The 19,301-nt window shown below is 43.6% G+C and overlaps 2 protein-coding genes across 3 annotated transcripts in view; one reads left to right on the top strand and one right to left on the bottom strand.

Annotated features, from left to right (window-relative positions):
• Nucleotides 1-6,029, bottom strand: part of slc4a11 (solute carrier family 4 member 11) — a 107,203-nt gene extending 101,174 nt beyond the window's left edge. For both annotated transcript variants that reach the window (XM_030443429.1, XM_030443432.1), the window contains exon 1: nt 5,771-6,029. In XM_030443429.1, the coding sequence (XP_030299289.1) occupies nt 5,771-5,831 (61 nt within the window). In that variant the 5' untranslated portion in view covers nt 5,832-6,029. The remainder of the gene's footprint in view (nt 1-5,770) is intronic.
• Nucleotides 6,030-11,517: 5,488 nt separating this feature from the next.
• On the top strand, nt 11,518-18,449 carry ky (kyphoscoliosis peptidase). The gene is made up of 7 exons (XM_030392231.1): nt 11,518-11,588; nt 12,453-13,048; nt 13,555-13,669; nt 13,787-13,904; nt 15,949-16,140; nt 16,348-16,538; nt 16,643-18,449. Exons 2-7 carry the CDS (start codon nt 12,473-12,475, stop codon nt 17,968-17,970), a joined length of 2,520 nt encoding a protein of 839 aa, XP_030248091.1. The 5' UTR covers nt 11,518-11,588; nt 12,453-12,472; the 3' UTR covers nt 17,971-18,449.
• The last annotated feature ends 852 nt before the right edge of the window (nt 18,450-19,301 follow it).

The raw sequence follows: 19,301 nt of genomic DNA, 5'->3' as shown, positions 1-19,301 counted from the left end.
CTCTCAGCCGGGGGATGCAGGATCCTACTTTGTGCTATTAATATTTTTCTTTTTTGCCAGAGTGCATGTCACTATTATCAAAATAGATTAAGCTGCCTTGTTTTTTGAAAAAGAAGCCTGCCCCCCTTTTTTGCTTTGTAGAGAACTGCTTCTAAAAGAGAAAACTGCAGAAAGCTTTTAAGATTCTGTGCAGCGACGAAAGCGAGGACGCCTCGTTTGTGTTTGCGCTCCGAGCAGGAAGACAGCAAAGACACAGTCGGTGGACAAACAACTGGGTGGGACTTCCTCTCCTCGCGACCGGCTCCTGCCTCGCATTGTCCGTTGTTTTTTAAGATGCTGGCCAAGTGCCGCTTGGCAAGCAGAATGTACAAAAAGGCGGCCGTCATGAAAGCCGCACATAAACACACGCAGGCTAATTCAAACAAAATGGAGGCTCTCGCTCACACAGCACGCACTCTGAATATGGGCCCGCATGATTTATCTGCTGCCGGTACCGTACAGCACTATGAAACGTCTTGATCTTGTATGCATTAGGTTTTATGCTAATGAAATTACGTCTCAACATAAATCAAAATGTAAGTATTATTTCTGCAATATCCTCACAAATTTATATGATATCCGTTACACACCATCTAAGGCTGCAACCAACAATCATTCTCATTGATTATTCTGCCAAGTGTCATAAACTGTCAGAGAATAGAGACACACGTCCATCCTCGACTCCCAGAGAGCCGGCTGATGTCTTCAGATGTCCAAAAAAAAGCAAAGATAAATAGTTTATAAAGACACAAAATGAGAAAAACCAGCAAACCTGCTCCTCTGAGCAGCTGGAACAGATATTAGTTTGTTCTGTTGGTGTATTGATTGTTTGATTGACTTGTTGCTTCAGCTCGTTGAGGCGTGTCCTACCTCGCCCTGCACTACAACTGCTGAAATCTGCTGAAATGTAAAAACATTTCAACGAATCCTTGACAGAACCGAAGTTTAACGTGACTGCAGAACGAGTCGTCCTCCAAACTTTTTATTGAAGCACTGTCAACAGATAGAAATCATAAATCTCCTTCTCACACAAGGATCTGCAGAAGTCACTGTTGATATAAGTTCAGATTTAGACTTGAAGGTAACTTCTCCAGTGAGTGATTTTTATTGAGGTGACCTTCGGTGTCACTCCTCAGTTATTTCTTAACGCCTGCTCTCAGCTGTATGTTCTCCCTGTGTGCGCCTGTTGTTGTTCGTCAGTGTGTAGCGTGTTACCGGTCCGACATGTGACGTGTGCGCTGTACGAGCTGACAACTGCAGCTCGACAACTAGCACGAACACTGCTCTGATTGTGGACATCAAACGGCCTGACAGAGTGGAACAATATATTTATACGACCCTCAGAAATAGTAGAGAGAGACACGTGTGGTGCGAGTTGATGGTTATTACGTCTGTATTTTTGGATAACTGCTCAGAATAACGAGCCGAAGCTAAACAAGGCTTCAGCTTCTGATTTGTGACATTTTAAAGATTTTACAAATGATTTAGTTCTTGCATTTAAACCATTAAATCATGAGCATCTGTCATCATATCACACTGTATGTGTGTTCATATTTTTACAAAGCTTATATGACATTTTCTAACCCGGACCCGATGTTGTACCCTTTTTACTTGTCCAATAAAGCAGGACTGAGGGAGCCGGGCGCTAAGTGAGTCACTGATTGATTAATGTCTTCACCAGTAGCTACTTGATTCCAGCGCAGTCCCACCAGACAGCAGTTAATGAATGACACTTAACAAACAATTAACTCTGTGAACCGAATCCCCACACGTCCATGAACAGACCATCGACATCGCTATTTAGCAACGACAGAGAGAAGCTGTGGAGGTAAGTTCAACTCGTGGTTCACAGAGAAACACAAAAGAAAAGCTCTGAAAATACTTACATCACATCTGTTGCTTTATATCACAGAGGACACATTATTAAATCCTGAATGTATTTGAACCTTGGGTTAGCTGCTGACTATCACACTAAGACTATTGTAAAAACCTTTCAACAAGGTTTGTTAGAACTGTACATGTCCGAGTTCAACGAGGCTGCGACATAATATACCTTCTCCACAAGTAAATCAACCTTTTCTCTCTGATGCTGCCAGATGTTTGTCCTCTTTCACAAAAGGATACGTGTCTGGAAATGCAGCTACAGACTCCTGCTAGAAATATATTTATTTCCTTCCGCAATTTCGCAATGTGGAATTTGATTAATTTTCGTGACACCCCTTTAACGTTTATCCCAACCCAACGTTTATGTTCCTGTAAAGTGTCTGTATGATGAACATGGATGACACTATGCAAGACACAATCAACCCTAAGTGCCAAAGCTTATACGTACGTTATGTTTTGCACTTACAAAGACACAGTCTGACTGTAATTTAAAGAGTTTTAAATGCGCCGAACCAGAGACGGACAGGACAAACAAGTCAGAACATCTGCACACAAGAAAAAGAACAGAAAGTTAAAAGTTATATACGGGTTATATTGTGATAATATAACAAACCATCAGTAGTCCATACGGTTTGACCTCTAGACTGTGACTTATCTTTCGTAATGTGTACCGTACTGTACCGACAGGGTTGTGGGTGTATTCTCCAGAGTGGGTTGAAAACATGCAGAACACGGTGTTAACAGCGTCAGAGATGGAGGCTCGACTCCCGCTGGATCAAAAAACAAGCCATGTATGCACTCTCAAGTCCATAAGGAGCTCAGGATGAAAGTGCCAGCCAAATGGCATACACAAAAATAAATAAATAATAAAAAAAAGAGGTATAATCCTGGTTAAGACAGTTACACAATACACAATGGATGATGTGCAGCAGCAACAACAACAAAAAGTGCTTGTTTGGGGAAATTAAAGGTCGTAAGAGCACAGAACTTTGTGAGGATTCAGGACTGTAAAGCTTCAGTACCAATTAAAAGTACAAGATAAGACAAAGCGAAGGTTCAAAAAGGTTAATGTCTTTCTGTCGAGTGTTCAAATTACTTGCACCTTGATTTCATTTTGATGTAGATATGAAAAAAAATCTCTTTACTGAAAACCTCTCTGATTGACTGAGTGATTAATAACACTTCATATGGTTTCTATAAGGGCTCAGCAATATATCAGCATATATATTTTAAATTCCCGACAGTATTGTACGGCGTTTGTATAGATCGCTATCTCGTCCAGATCTCCTCACCGATCCGATAAGGAGAAAAAGTCTGGACCCATTCGTTCTTATCTTGCGCTGCTCAGCGGCGCGTGAAGCTGATAAAAGTTGGGACTTTTCCGACTCTGCTGCAGAGTTTCCAAATTGTGCGGCTCACAGAGCATCTTCTGGACTTTTTCCGAATATTATTGGACTGAATGGATCGAGTTCTGATTGTGAAACGTGTCATTTCAAGAAGCTTGTTATGCTCCAAGAAGTTTAACCAGCGTGTTGACGCTTTCCTCCTACTTATATCCTAATTAACTGTACATTACTTTTTTTAAATCATCACTGGATTGTTATTTTTTGGTCTAAAATACTGCAGATCTTATTTCAATCTTATTTCACAGATTTCGCGAGGCTCAGAAATGTAAATGTGGGGCTGGAGACGCCTTCAAGATGCCACATTTCTGTGTTTGTTGGATTTAAAGCTTCTTGTTTACATGCATTTCTGGCACCAGTGATGCTGTTTACTGTTCCTGTGTGTTCAGCATTTCCTCTACATCCATACATAATGAGTTACTGCTGTATTCTTCACATTTCCTCCTCAAACATCATAACATGTCTGCGAAGATAAGATAAGATAGGCTGATATTATATATTATACTATTATCAAGTGTTTTCTTGAAGTCTGATAAATTAATCTGATTTAAAAATACAATTCTCTGATGCAGCATCTGTTATTTGTCTGCAGTCAGCACTCACTCATGCCTACAACACCATCTGACTTAGGGATGTTATTGATTAATGATTAAGGCAATGGTAAAAAAAATGCAGAAACTGACAATCAGAGGTACACAAATACATTAAAAAGTGTCTTCTTACTTATTTAAATACTTGCTCATAAAATATGTCAACATAAAATGCCAGATACTAGTGTGATAGAAGTATTTTGTTACAAAAAGATCAGAAAGTACAAAAAGACTGGAGTAAATTGTAGTTGGTTATGGTCCATCACACGTTATTTTCCACTTTGGGACTAAGACTTTAATTTTTCATCCAAATGTTTATCAATTAGAATATTTTCCAATTATCTTACATTTTACATTTAGCAGACAATCTTGTCCAAAGCAACTTACAGTAATTCAAACATACATTCATGCATCAGGAGCAGTTTGGGGAGTTCAGTATCTTGCCCAAGGATACTTCGACATGCAGACGAGGAGAATCGAACCAGTGACCTTCCGATAACAAGACACTGGCTCTACTAATGAGTCACAGCTGCCCATTATCTGCTAATTCAATGCTCTGATGCAACAGGTAACATGTAACAATCAATAACTTACGTACACTGAATTATCTGCACGGTAACTACAAACTACAAAAGTGGTGCAGAGGAAGTATGAAGTAGCAGAAAATGGAAATACTCGAGTAAAAGTACCTTGAAAATGTACTTTTCCATCCCTGGTTGTTCAGAGAGAGTTTCATCTCTACTACAACGAGTATCGGTCACAAATATCGGTTTTCTGTCTCCTTAAAGTGAAACTCTCGCCTAAATGCAACCTAGGCTTTTTTTGTGAATGCATATGAGTCAAATCTTCGTGTAAAAGCATAATTACGACTAAGGGGCACTTTTAAGACTTATCGTATTCTCGTTTTCGCGTCAAACTCCTTATCAATGGGAGTGCTACCGGCAAATTAGCCATCAAAATCTCTATTTTTAAAACACTAAGAAGGCTCGGCACAACATGAAACTTTGCTCGTAGTATCACCAGGGTCTCTACACATGAACAAGAGCAGTGAGAACATTGTTTGTGTACACAGAATTTACTAAAAAGAAGGTTTTTGGACAACTCACGTTAGCATTAGCTTGTTCCTCTAGCCGTTGTCATGGCAGCCGAGAAGTGTCGATCTCTGAATGTGACGTAACATGGAGGACAGTTAAGGTGGAACTCCTAAAGCTTAGTTCCATTTAAATGCACTGATAATTAGTTGTTTTGTCGTTAGCGAAAACAATATTGACCTTGAAGTAGAAAAAGGAGCCTCATATAAGAAACAATGCTAAAATCAAAACCCGGAAGACAGTAGAACCTTAACTGTCCTCCATGTCACGTCTCGGCTGCCATGACAACGGCTAGAGGAACAAGCTAATGCTAACAGGAGTTGTTCAAAAACTCTCTTTTTAGTAAACTCTGTGTACACAAACAATGTTCTCAATGCTCGTGTTCATGTGTAGAGACCCTGGTGATACTACGAGCAAAGTTTCATGTTGTGTCGAGCCTTCTTACTGTTTTAAAAATAGAGATTTTGGTGCTAGCTTAAAAGTGCCCCATGCACTCCGATTGAAAATGAGTTTGAGCTGAAAACGAAAATACGGTAAATCGTAAAAGTGCCTCTGTCGTCCGTAATTATACTTTTACACGAAGGTTTGCCTCATATACATTCACAAAAAAAACCCTAAGTTGCATTTTGGTGAGAGTTTCACTTTAAGAAGCCTGATTAAGTCTCTCAATATGTCTGTTAAGGAAAAAAAATTTAAACCGTGAACATCTCGACAGTTTAAACGCATTTAAAACCTTTATCAAAGTCACTCAAACGCATCTTACCTCGTGTAAATCGATTAACCGACAGCCCGGTCGACTCTCCATCGTCTCTGACCGTCCTCATGTCTCCAGAAGACGTCGAAATGTCTCCTGACAGCCGCGTTGTCTCTTCTGTCCACAGGCAGCAGGTGAAACCACAGGCAGGTGTCCACTGTCTTCTACATTTAGTACAAAAAAAGTAAAGTATCTTGGAGTAATCACCGGCGCCACCAGGTGTTGATGGCAGCACGCGCCCCGCCGAGTGCCCCGCAGCTGCGACCACGCCCACCGCACGCTGCAGGCACGAGACCCGCCAGAGTGACAGCAGGCTGAGCGGGACTGATGGAGCTTCAGGTCGGAGAGGAGAGTGTAGCAGGTAAAGTTGCAGCAACACACCTGCTGTGACGTGAGCCCACCTGAGGACACAACACTCAACCTGACCTCAACACAAGAAGCTAAAGTTTAAAATAAATGTTTTTTATTATTATTATTTGGGTAACTTTGTGTCTTTATTTCACACACAACATGAGCAGAAAGTGACTCTTTCCTCACTGTGATCAAAAAATACATTTGGCAGCAACATTGTCGGAGTTTATTGATGGTAAATGTAAAAAATCTGCCATTAAACAGGAAATTTCAGTGACTGACTGTCACAAAAGAAACAGGAAGTCATAAAGAAAAGTTTTTCATTCATAAACTAAAGATTTTTGATGTACAAACTAAATATTTACCTTGCAAACAAAAGTTTTTGATCCATAAAGACAGTTTTTTAAAATAATTTTACTCTTTTAAAATGTACTTTTGCTGTCAATAAAACAATTCTTGATTGCAATGTCCTTGTTTGCTCTCAATATTCCATATTACTGTGTTATATAATAATATAATAACAATCATATAACAATAATACTATTTTTTTTTTTTTTACATATTCATATTGTGTTTCTTTCTCTCTTATCTAAATCTTTTTTAGTATTTTTATATCTTATACTTATTGTATGTCTGTCTACCTGCTACTGTCACAAGTGAACTTCCCTGATGTGGGATGAATAAAAGTCTAAAGTCTGAAGTTATAAAGACACAAAAGTAACTCCATCATGGTTACGCTGAGTATTTACTTTTTCTACTTTCCTAAAACTTTATAGGAAATTGTTGAGGCTAAACTGAGTGTCTCAGCACATTATGACCTCAGCAAAGGAGGGAACATTATATATTTTCTCAGTGTAACATTGTGAGATTTGTGTTATTTGACATTTTAGTTGATTTCTCAGGGAACAATGGATGGATGGATGTCATACGTGAGTAAAATTTGATGCGGATGTGTCAAGGAGATCATCAAATATGTTTTATTCGATGTTGTTGGATTAAGCTTGATTGAATTAAAGTGGATTGTTGGGTCTTGGCAGAGGTATACGCTCTACTGAGTGTGTCTCTGTCTGCTTGCAAACCCTCCTGACTTGGAGGTTGCGCAGTGATTCCCTCTCCTCATTTTTTATTTTAAATAATTTTAGAGGCCATATTACGGCTGATCGTTCACAAAAATGGCTCATTGTTCCCTTTTTTTATTGTTCGGTGGGCGACTGTTAGCAGATTTATCCTTAAAATACTCACCAGGATGACGACGGGGGAAGATCTGGATCAGATTCAGGCTTTAAAATCCACCAATATCATTCCGCATATGTACTAAATTATCATTATCTTAATCTTTTACAGCACTGCTGAGTTTAAAGCACAGGTATTACCACAGTAGGCTCACTGCTACTGGTGTATTTGAAATATTTTAATTACAATGCACAATTTATTCATTATTTAAATACATTTTTAGAGGCGAGGTGTCCGGATAAAGCTGTTTTTCAGACACATTAGAGAGCCGTTATCAGCTGCAGGAGTTCTGGGAGTTGTTGGTTGTTAATTATTTCATGCCGAGCGCCCTCAGGTAGACGTGCTTTATTCACCGCAAAGGTTGTATCCCAGAAACTTTAAAGCATAAAGCCGGTCTTATGAAGCTTTTATTTGTATCTGTAGGTGGGAATCAAAGCTTTGATCACAGCAGTCAGGCTGCACGCTGCACCTTTCTCATCTGCTGAAACTAAAGTCCAAGTTAGAAAGTGTTTTTGCCGTAATGGACTCAGATTGTGGCTGCAGCTGCAGCGTCAACACCGAATGATCATAGTAATGATTCAATCGCAGGTCTGGTGTCCACGTGAGATTTAGAGACACTGATTCCTGCCTTCATCTCTTGTTTCTTGATCTCAGAAAGAACAACTGCAACATATTTCCACTCAAGCCGCTGCTGCAATAACGAGAGCGGCCGAGCACATTACACCGGCTCCAGGTTTGAGATAGAATGGGTTTCAAAGTGCGTCCGCTGGTTTATAAATCACACAACAGCCAAAGGCCAAAACACGCGTCCGATATGTTTGAGGAATATACACCCAGGTTGGTCCCTCAGATCTGAAGGAAACAGGTTTTGCGCCTCCGGTCATGAGCAAACTCGGTGGAGATGCGTGCAGACGGCGTGCTGCACACACCGACGACCACCTGATGATGCTCCTCCACTGCGGACACTTTCAAGTCCACATTTCAAACGATCGGAACGATTAAAACACCTTTAAACGTGTCTGGCAGGAGACATGTTGTATTATAAGTTTAGTGTGAAAGTTCATTCCTGAGCTGAAGGAAACAAGAGAGATCTTAACTCAAAGTCATCTCACTGTGTTCGTCTGCAGATGGAGTTTGTGTGCAGTAGACACAGACTGAATGAGTCGTTTTAGAGGTCGTGTTGATAACATTTCGTCTTCTTCTTCATCGTCTTTTCCTCTTATCCTCAAATACACTATTATGACTGTAAATCGATTGTTTTAAAAGTTCTGTTGAGTCCAAAATGTTTGGTTTGCTCATCGCTGTGAAAGAATTCTGCTGGTTTCAGCTTTGGTTTTGAGACGTTTGTATCACGTGGTGTCCATGTTTCGCAAACATCAGGAGTCTTGTGCCGTGTTCCGATATTCATACTTCCATGAGTACACTTAAACGTAGTACACTATCCGCACTTATTAAGTACGCAGATTTCAGTAGGTGAGTGTTGTTCCAAATCTAATACTCCGTGGTGCCCTTACTGGAAATTATGATTGCGACAGCCGCCGCTAGCCGCTGCGGCTCATCGCCCGCCAAAAACATCCCGCTTTGAACGGTGAACAAAAGACATCTACGACTTTACTTTTTAACAATTACAATCCTACAATCCTGTAATATGGCTCTGCTGCAGGCGCTGTTGTCTCGGTAGCTATTTAAAAAAAAAAATCTGAGCCGAGCGTCTCTGCCTGGCTCCGCTTCTTCCGCTACGTAGACAAGATGGCAGCCGTCGAGTGCGTAAAGTGTACATCGTTGCACCCTCAACGTTTTTGCCGTTATGAGGGCAACATCCGAGTCCTTTAAGTACACTTCTTTTCGCCACGATAGATATCGGAACACCCTAAGTACTCAAACTAAGTATAGTAAGTACGGGAAGTATGGATATTGGAACACGGCGCTGGTAGCTGCGAGTTTGCAGGGAAGTTAGCGAACTAGCATTAGCAACATTAGTGTTATCTTCACGTGCTTTTTTCACATGTGAATTCCTCATTTTGACGCATTTTCACATGTGAAAATAAAATAATATCACATGTCAACTGAGAATATACATATACAGTGTGAATAAACATATCCAAGTGTGTTTCTATGCAATTAGCTTCGTTTCAGTGTCACTTTTTCTATGACCTGAGTCTATGACCAGTGTTTGAGTGTATAACAAGAAACAACTTTGCGGAAAAAAACAACACAGTCTGTTTTTTAAATGAACTAAATGCTCCTGATAAAATTAAGAAAGCATCCTGACACTCTGACTCATCCGTCTGATGGTTTAATAGTGCGAGCGGTTCCTGAATTTTAGAATAAACCAGGAAAAAACACAGAATTCCAACATCTGATGCTCCTGAACTCCAAAGGGACTGAAATCCATATTTTTTTCCCTCACTGTAAGAAATTCACCCGCGCCTGGAAGCGGATTAACATTTTCTCAGCCTGCAGTGATTTCCTTTTCATTTCGCTGCCATATCGACGCTTCACATCTCCCCTCCATGTGTTTCACCTCTCTTTGAGCTTGGAGAGAATCCCCCTCCTGCTCCTCTGCTTTCCCTAATAAGCCAGAGCGAGATTCCTTGGCTGACAGCTGTTCCAGATGGCATTATTACTCCACGGTTTCACAGTCAGCTGGCTCAGGATCCACCACCGACGGAGCTGTCCCCCTCCGCCGTGCCCACGAGTCAACATCAACACCAGCATATGGCGGCGTTATGTAACACTGTGTCTGCGGGGTTGGGTCTACGTTACGGTGATCGGTTCTGTTCACTCCTGTGGAGGTTCAGTTGGAGACAAAACTGTGCTCAGGTGCTGATTTCCTGTCTGCAGTCTTTACATTTGCACAGAAGTGCTGGTGCTGACAGGTAGAGTTTTATAGACGAAGGTGAGAAAACCGCAGAGTTGGTGGAGCTTCAAAAGTTTGCAGCGCCTGCGATGAACATAAAAGATGATCCACTGGACTGTTCTGTGATTAAATTACATTCTGGACCGTATCCCTGAGAATATATCAGTTCTGCTGCATGTCTTTTTCACCATATTCAAAGTTTGTCCTGTATTTCCTGCTGGGTTTTTCACCACTTATGTGTAGACAATGTTCCACATTTGCATCTCCTCTTCTTCAACTAGCTGAAGAAGGAGATCTTACTCTGATCAACCTCATATATTTTTAACTAAAGTGCCTATAATCAATATAATAATAATAATAATAATAATAATAATAACAGCCCAAATGACAAGAGGGAAGGTGGGAGGCGTCACTGCTGCTCCCCTCAGCTCTGCAGGTGTTTTTTGAAGCATGTTTCACTTCATTCGTTTTGTTTTCAGACCCACAAATGTTTTTATTCATTCCCATTGGTCTCATAATGTAGAATATGTCTGCAGCTGCTTGTAGCGAAGACGAAGCGCTGATAAACCAACAATACATAGCTGGTTTAGCCTTTCATCGAGAGTTCTCCAAGTAAATTTGATACAGCAGAGCTCCCGCACGTCTTCTTCTTCCTCGTCCAAACCTGGAGCATACGTTACCCACAATGCAACTCAAGTGAAGACAGTTTGGTAAGTACATAAGTAGAGAGATGTCGCCATGAACATGACATATAGGGGAACTCTACGTATGTTGATTTCAGGCTGTTTGAATAAAACTAACTTCTTTCTTCATCTTTGTTTGTCTCCCGTCTTAGTGATCGGCTTCGATTCCGACTGCTGCCCTGCAAAAAAATGCAACTAAAACAGATAAAAGTGTGCATCCTCATGTGTGTTGTGCCGTTGATGTGGCCCTTCGTGAACCCTTCAGCCCCGTTTCTTTGAACACGCGACTCTTCGTTGAATCCGACCCCTTCCGATCGCGGCCAACACGTGCTCACGCGCCAACCGTCCAAAACGGCGAGCACAAACGCTCGCTCACACTCACTCAGATATGCTGCATTGTGTACACACTGATTAGCACACACGCGCACATCAGAACATACATCTGCACAGCACACAGTCACACACTTCTGATACACACACGCACAGACGTCACACTCCTGAGTTGGGGCTTACTCTATTGGCTGGTCTTAACTGCTTTGTAGTATTTTTAGGCCTGTTATTCTGGGGCCTGTCCTGGCAGGCCACTGGGAGAGTATATAAGCCTCCCCCTGCAAGTGGGGACCACTGAGAACACACAGTGGAAACATCTCCGCCCGACACTCCGCCAAAACATCCAGCAGGCATTTTAAATCCTCTCAGGGTGAGTAAAAGCCTCCGTGACTCTTTAGGGATGCAGCGACAGTTAAACCTGCCTCGACTGCGTCTGCTTCGGTGAATCTGACGCAAATCTGACGTTTTCAAGAGTTATCAGGGAACGTTGAAGGAAGTATCGGTGATACTTAAATGCTCGAGGACGTAAGTAGTGTCCTGAGAAAAGATCGTGATTTTATTTGAACTTCAGGGGGTTGGATTTGCTCCAACATGAGGGGCGATACCTCACGCTATCCTCTGGGACTTTCACTTGAGTCGCACTCCAGGGAGGTTGGAGGTCAGGGTCAGCCGCAGCCCACAGAGCTGAGAGGACTGCTGAAGGACACTTGAGCCGGGCAGGTCCTTGCCAGCCTGGAGGCTTCAGCCCGGGTCATCTGGATGAAGAACAGTTATTGTCCCTTCTGAGGATTATGTCATTTTCCAGCACATATATCAAAATATGCTCAAAAGTGTTGCATGCGAGCATCAATCTGCAGGTTCATCACATGCGGGACTTTAGAAGGTCAAACTATTCCGGTGAAGACTTTGACTCTTCGCGCTGTTCGCTGTGACACTGACTAATGAGTCCAACCTTTGTGTTAATTTCTGGTCATGAATAGACACGATATAATTGCCAATTCATCACTGTCGTACGCAGAATGTACTGTATAGAGTATACCTCTGCGTCTCTCTGTGCAGCACGTGTAGAAGTGTGTATGGATCTTGTGTGACGAGTTCCCGCAGCAGTCGTGTCTCGTTTTAAGCCATCGAACGAGGCGCCGAAGCGCTACCTGCTCTCGGGATTAAGAACATTAAGCTAAAAATAGCTCAAAGAGAATGACTTCTGTCTTTTGTCTACCTTCTCTCCGGTTAGGACGCCATGCTTCCAGCATAATGTCGGCTACAGTCGCATCTCAGAAGTTCTCCTTCCCCTTCTCCTGTGCTGCACGCCTTTCCCGGCCAGATGAGGTGACCCAGGCGGGATGCGTTCAGGTGAAGGCCCTGGCCCTCCACGACCTTCAGGAGACGACAATCTTAAGCAGCCCTGTTGCGGTTATAGGAGCTCTGGTGCATGGTGAGAACCAGGGTCAAGAAGGTCCAAAGCCTCCTCCTAAAGGGGAGAACTTCGCAGCCGCCCAGGTCCTGGTCCGTGCCGAATCCTCCCAGAGTGCACTGCTCTCCAGGCAGAGTGTGTTTGAGAAGCTGGCGGTTGAAAGCGAAGACCAGCGTCCCGCCGCGAAGAGGCAGCTGTCGTCCGAGAGCGCAGCCAGGACCATCACAGCGGTGAAGAAGAGCGCGGTGAGGAAGGAGGCCGAGGAGCCGAGGCACCTGAAACCAAAGTCATTCATGGGACAGAGGGCGTCACTGTGCGCCGGGGTCGGAGGGAAGAGGAGGCGTCGAAAGGACCTCTTCACCAACTCTGAAGTCTTCCACAGGGTTGATTCACACGTCATCAGGACCGGAGCAGAGGTGACGACACACACGCAGCACTTCCTCATAAAACAACAGAGTGAGCGCCGACACTTTTACTGATCAATGATTCCCCCCCCCCAAAAAAACAGCCCACGCATCACCTGTTCAGCGACACACAACTAAACACATATACAGCAGGATAAAATCAGAACTGAGAGCAACAAAAACAAAACCACAAAAGAAACTCTCGGTCTTTGTGTTCCTGAGCTCTGCAGGGAAGAAGAGCTCTGAGGGATGATAACATCTCATCTGCTGCGATAAAACCATAATAAAATACCGCAGCTCTCAGGCAGCACTCGCATCCTTGAGCGAGGAGGGTGACCTGGTTCGCTCAGCACACTGAATGACACTGAGAGACGCAGGCGAACAGAATGATGCTGTGAAAAAAAAAATGGGGGGATGGTTTAAATGAAAGTTCTTGATGCTGGCTGAATGCAGACTGTATTTCGTAATGAAAAGAAAACTCTGTGACTGTCTTTTGTGTGCGTTTGTTTATGTTGCAGCTGAAGGAAAAGCGCGTCCATGATGTAAAGGTGATCGTTCAGAGCATCACGCAGGGAGCGAGGAGCGAGCTGGAGAGACTTCGCGCCATCTGGGTCTGGTTGTGCCACAATATCGGTTGGTCCTTTGATGACACATCACGTGATGCATGTTAGGATAGGTAATCTGAGGAGTTGAGAACAATTATTATATTCATATCTCGCTCTGGAATAAGAGGGATTGGTGTGTTCATAGAGTACGATGTGGGCGGATACCTGGGACACTCGGAGAAGCTGTGCTCTCCAGAGGAGGTGATCGCAGCCGGGCGGGGTGTGTGCTGCGGCTACTCCAGCCTCTGTACGGAGATGTGCAGGTAAACACGCCCAAACTAAAGTCTTTAAATGAATGAGAGTGCTGTTACAACCTTCTAGGCTGTTATATTTAAAGGGATATTCCGGTGTAAATTTAATCCATGGTCTAAATCACCGTGAAACTGTGTTAGACTCCCTCTCCAGAGATCAAGTTAGCAGACCACTAATTTACGGAGTTTTATCAACCTCAGAAACGACCGCACGACAACAATACACTGCAGTAAATGGATCCCAATATAAACTTACACCAAAAAGCCACAAATAATGCTCAGAACAGCACCAAACTTCAGCAACAGTACAAATAGGGTCTCAGCACATAGTCCGGGGCATCTAACCTCCGCTAGCTTAGCTGGATTTCTATTGGGAAGCTAAAAACAGATTTCAACTCTCCTCCATCAGCTTCCGGGTCGGGGAAGTCCCGACGCGACGATTACCGAGTGCAGTTAGAAATGATCAATTCCGTTCTTTTCCCTGTCCGCTCTCGATAATAACTGTTATAAACTGGCAGGTAAGACACATATGAACTTTGATTGCTTTTCCATGGAGTCATAATCCTACATTTTCATCCATGAGCCGCGGAACTCTACTGCACTCGGTAATCGACTCGTCGGGACTTCCCGTCAACAGGAAGCTGCTGCAGAAGAGTGGTAAATTCAGTCAGCTTTTCAGTAGAAATCCAGCTAAGCTAGCGGAGGTTAGATGCCCCGGACTATGTGCTGAGACCCTATTTGTACTGTTGCTGAAGTTTGGTGCTGTTCTGAGCATTATTTGTGGCTTTTTGGTGGCGGTTTATATTTGGATCCATTTACTGCAGTGTATTGTTGTCGTGCGGTCGTTTCTGAGGTTGATAAAACTCCGTAAATTAGCGGTCTGCTAACTTGATCTCTCGAGAGGGAGTCTAACACAGTTTCACGGTGTGTTAGACCATGGATTAAATTTACACCGGAATATCCCTTTAACTTCAAATCAATTAAAGCTCCATTAATTGTTTTTTTTTGGCCACTTGGGGGCGACGGTACAAGCTGTAAACCCAACAGTGACAAAATATAATAAAACTGTTAGGGCTGATGTGTTTTGTGTTTCTTTTAATTGCATATTCAAGAATTTGAATTTGTGCAATAACTTGAGGGGAAATGTCAGGATCTTAAAGGATAAGTTCACCCCAAAAATGAAAATTCAGTCATTATCTACTCTAGTTTCTTTCGAACCACACAAGTTTTCTGGAGCGTCACAGCACAACAGAGCTGCGGACTGAAGAAGGTGGGGACATAAAACAGCTTGTCAAGCATAATCCAAGTCTCCAGAAGCTGCAAGATACCAGATTTATTCGAAAAGACGTTATTTGCACCGTTTTCCAAGCCAAAATCTTCACTGTAGCTGCTTAGATAAAAGTATTTGCGCACATCGAGAGTGTAAATAACATCTTTTCAAATAAATTTGGATTTTGGAGCTTCTAGAAACTTTGATTATGACAGACAAGCTGTATGGATGTAATTTTATTTTTATTTTTTACATTTAAAAGAAGTTGGCAGCTACTTCAATTGTTTAGGAGAATGCTCAGAAATGTTTTCGAGGGTGAGTGGATAATGACTGAATTTTCATTTTGGGGTGAATTTACCTTTAAGCTGCTAAATGCTGCAGTAAAATGTGCCACTTTACCCTCCAATTAGTTGCTGATCTGCCTGCTGTTTGGTTTCTTAGACCTCTTTTGCTTAAAATAACCAACTACAGTTGAAATAAGGTTGATGAAACTCCTGCGGTGTACAGGAAGATTTCCATTCTGCTGAAAAGCACAGGATTTATTCATCCATACGTCAACATACACTCATGCTGGAGTATCCTTTATTTCAATTCTTTTATCGTGCTCTTATTCTGCATCCTTGATCCCTCCTGAGTTCAAGCCAAACATTTCCTGTATAAGTTCTGTGCACTGAGTCCCTTTAATGAAAGACTGACAACACAAACAACAACCTTGAACTCGAGTTTCAGGACGTGGGATGTGAAACAAAAGGCAGTGAGTGTTTTCTGTTTGTCTTCTGTTGACAGAGAGGTGGGCATCGAGTGTCAAGAAGTGCCAGGCCACAGTAAGGGCATCGGGTACCGCCAGGGCCAGAGCCTCAAGAATGTGAAATCCGATCACCTGTGGAACGCCGTGCTTCTGGGAGGACAGTGGTTCCTATTGGACGCCTGTTGGGGAGCAGGACGAGTGGACATGGAGCACGAGAGTTTCGTCAAAAGGTTTGAAAAGGAAACCAAAGAGTGATTCCGCTGCATTCACCGTCCAGTGATGACGCAGTTATAGACTGAACGTTTTCGATCCAGACTAGATATTTAAAATGAAATCACTGGAGCACAGTTTGCTCTTTTGTTGGTTTTCACACGACCGAAAACCTGCTGCGAGTTGGGTCTCAAACCAGTCTGCTGTCTCCATCTGTTGCCTCCAAGGTTCGATGATTTCTATTTCCTAACGGACCCAGAGGAGTTCATAGATTCACACTTCCCCGATGAGGACAAATGGCAGCTTCTGGACGTGTCCATCAGCCTGGAGGAGTTTGAGAGGAGGGTCTTCAAGACCTCAGCCTTCTTCACCATGGGGCTCCGGCTGATTCAGCCGCATCACTGTTACATCATCACAGGTCTGTTGGAACTATTATTTTTGCTTCTTTGACTGAAACAAGGCAATTATGTTTGAAACAATCTCTTCTAAAATTCCTTAAAAGTCTTCTGATTTCATCTCCAGATGACGGCGAGGCGAACGTGTCGCTCGGCTTCTCCAGGCCGACAACCTTCACCCACGAGATCACACAGCACCAGGATCTTCTCCACTGTGGAGCTTCAGAGCAGAGAGAGTCCGGCAACTCCTCCTACGGCCTCCTGACGGTCTCGCATCGGAACATGAAGCTGCAGCTCCTGCCGCCCGCCACCGGAGTGTACGATGTGAAGGTCTTTGCCAGACCTGAAGCGGCCACCACGCCTCTGATCTGGGTCTGCTCCTTCACACTCGAGTGTCCGATCCCCAGGGCCATGGAGGAGATCCCGGAGAACCCGTTCTTGTCGTGGGGGCTGCAGCCCGTTGCAGGATCTCTGGGCGTCGCGGGCAGCAGCCAGGGCAGCGAGGTGGCCGAGGTGGAAGAAGGCGTCTTTGAATTGGCGTTGAAGACATCCAGGCCTCTGATGGTGCTGTGTGAGCTGGTGCACCCACAGCTGGACGCTGCCGTGGCCAAGCGGTGCCTGGTCACTCAGATTCAACCGAACGTCCTCACCTGCCACGTCCTGTGCCCCGTGCGAGGCTTCTACCGGCTGTCAGTGTTCGTGCGGGACTACGAGAAAACGGAAGTCAAGTTCCAGAACGCTGCAAACTTCCTGCTGCACTGCAAAGGGAAGGTGGCCGGTCCGGATGAGCTCTTCCCTCCTAACCTCGGTTCCGCGTGTGGGCCCGGAACCCGCACGACAGAGGCGGGACTGTCCAAGTTCAGCCACACGACAGCGCTGGTGAGCACCCAGCAAGGCAAGTGCAACATCACCTTCCACAACCAGCGCGACCTGGAGCTCCACACCGTGCTCGTCAGAGAGGAGAACAAAACGGCAGCCCTCCCACTCTCACGCTACCTCTTCTGCACGTACACAGACAGCAAGGTGACGGTGAGCGTCAGCCTCCCCGATCCTGGGGTGTATCGGCTGGGCCTGTATGCTAAGCTAACCCCTGGCGGAGATTTCAACCCCATGTGTGACTTTGTTCTGAGGAACAGCTGCGATCAGCCGGGGCCTCCGTTCCCCTGCGTCTACGCAGCCTGGAGGAAAGGCTGCGTGCTCTTTGAGCCTCGCGTGGGCCTGCTGGAGCCCCTCTCGTGGGTCCGCTTCAGGGTGAGGATCCCCGGGGCCCAGAGGGTGAGCGTGGTGGGAGAGACGAGAACTGATCTCAAACTGAACAAGAGCAGAGTCTGGGAGGGCGACGTCTCCACCGGAAACGGTCTCCAACAACTCAAACTGGCCGCCGCCTCGGGGGAATCCAGTGACATGGACGTCCTGATGACCTTTGACGTCAAGCAGTTGGAGAGAGAAGTGTGAAAACTCGAGGCCAGTGGAGAGCAGATGGATCGTCGTCTCAATATAGCTGTTAATTGCCTTCTGATGTTATTGATACGGACTGATGAGAATCAGACCGGGGTCGAACATTTCTGCACATAATTCAAACTGTGATCCGTTATCCTTCAGGGTTGAACTGCATCATCATCATCATCATCATACAGATGGAGTCAGGTTACTGCCAGTCATTTTTAAAGGTGTATAAAATTGAATTTGAAATATGATCCTGTGAATGTGTGAAACTTTGTAGCAATCAAGTGATAGAAAATGTGTCGCCCGACTCTTCTTTGATCCAGGTAGCCTCAAGTACAAAAAGATGGACAGTGGTGCTCAGCTATGGTGCTTAGTGGTGATGTTGTACCGATCAAGAGTGCATTAGTGCATTGCTGTTATGTAATATGGAGTAAATCTGCAATATGAAATGATGGTCTGCAAAAGAAATAAAAAATAAACTGTGAAAATAAAATCTCTGAGGGACTCTTATTTTTCCCCATCATGTCATAGGCCTATCAGAGATCTTTGAAGATATAACATGTACAACTTCTGCTTTAAAATGGCTAAAATTACATGACTTTTATTCTATATTTTATTTATTTTAAACAAATTGTTCGCAGGCTTTTGTAGGCGAATGAGAGGGACGGGGAAGGTCGATAAAATAAATGGCCGATAAAAAGAGATTAAAACATTTAAATTGCAGCAAATTGTTACGTAGAGCCTTTAATTAATATATCCAGGCAGATTATTTGTATTATCACGTAAACTACACATGCAAATCATCATCTAACAGTTAATTCTCCCTAAATCAACATAGTTTTCTGTTTTGTGATGCGAGACGCCAACTGATGTCAAACCATATGTGATCTTTGAAACACGCCGTCACTCAAACTCAAAGAAAAAAAGGCTTCTTCAGATTTAACACGTAGTTCTTAAGTTTCCCCAAACCGTCTACAACTGCTCAAAAGTAAAAATGATAACAGATAATAACTTTTCTGCAGCCTCCACTTGCTTCTGTCACTTAAGTTCCTCTTAATTATATAAATGAGACAAAATAAGTCAGAATAAGACTTCTGCTTTAAAAGTACAAAAAATACAAATACTGAACTAAAATCATCATGAATGCAGGATGTAGTGCAGGAGTGTTGTGTCGGGCAGCAGCTGAGTGTGTTTCTCGGTTAACAACATGAATTCAGGTCCGTCTTTGTCCTTTGCAGCCGGAAAACAGTCGAACCCAGAGGGACAGTTAAAGTCGAGATCAAGGCAGGCAACGCTTTAACAGCTTCAGTTTAAAAGAAGAAGAAGAAGAAAAAAAAACT

Source organism: Sparus aurata, chromosome 16, assembly GCF_900880675.1.
Source record: "Sparus aurata chromosome 16, fSpaAur1.1, whole genome shotgun sequence".
Lineage (NCBI taxonomy): Eukaryota > Metazoa > Chordata > Actinopteri > Spariformes > Sparidae > Sparus > Sparus aurata.
The sequence above is the reverse complement of the archived record's forward strand: the minus strand, read 5'-3'. Positions and strand labels throughout refer to the sequence as shown.

What these genes read in the sequence shown, in the direction of transcription:
- ky (XM_030392231.1), top strand. Translation starts at nt 12,473, where the DNA reads ATGTCGGCTACAGTCGCATCTCAGAAGTTCTCCTTCCCCTTCTCCTGT. An exon ending in TCATCAGGACCGGAGCAGAG is followed by an intron (nt 13,049 to 13,554) that starts GTGACGACACAC and finishes TTTATGTTGCAG; the next exon opens with CTGAAGGAAAAGCGCGTCCA. An exon ending in CACGAGAGTTTCGTCAAAAG is followed by an intron (nt 16,141 to 16,347) that starts GTTTGAAAAGGA and finishes GTTGCCTCCAAG; the next exon opens with GTTCGATGATTTCTATTTCC.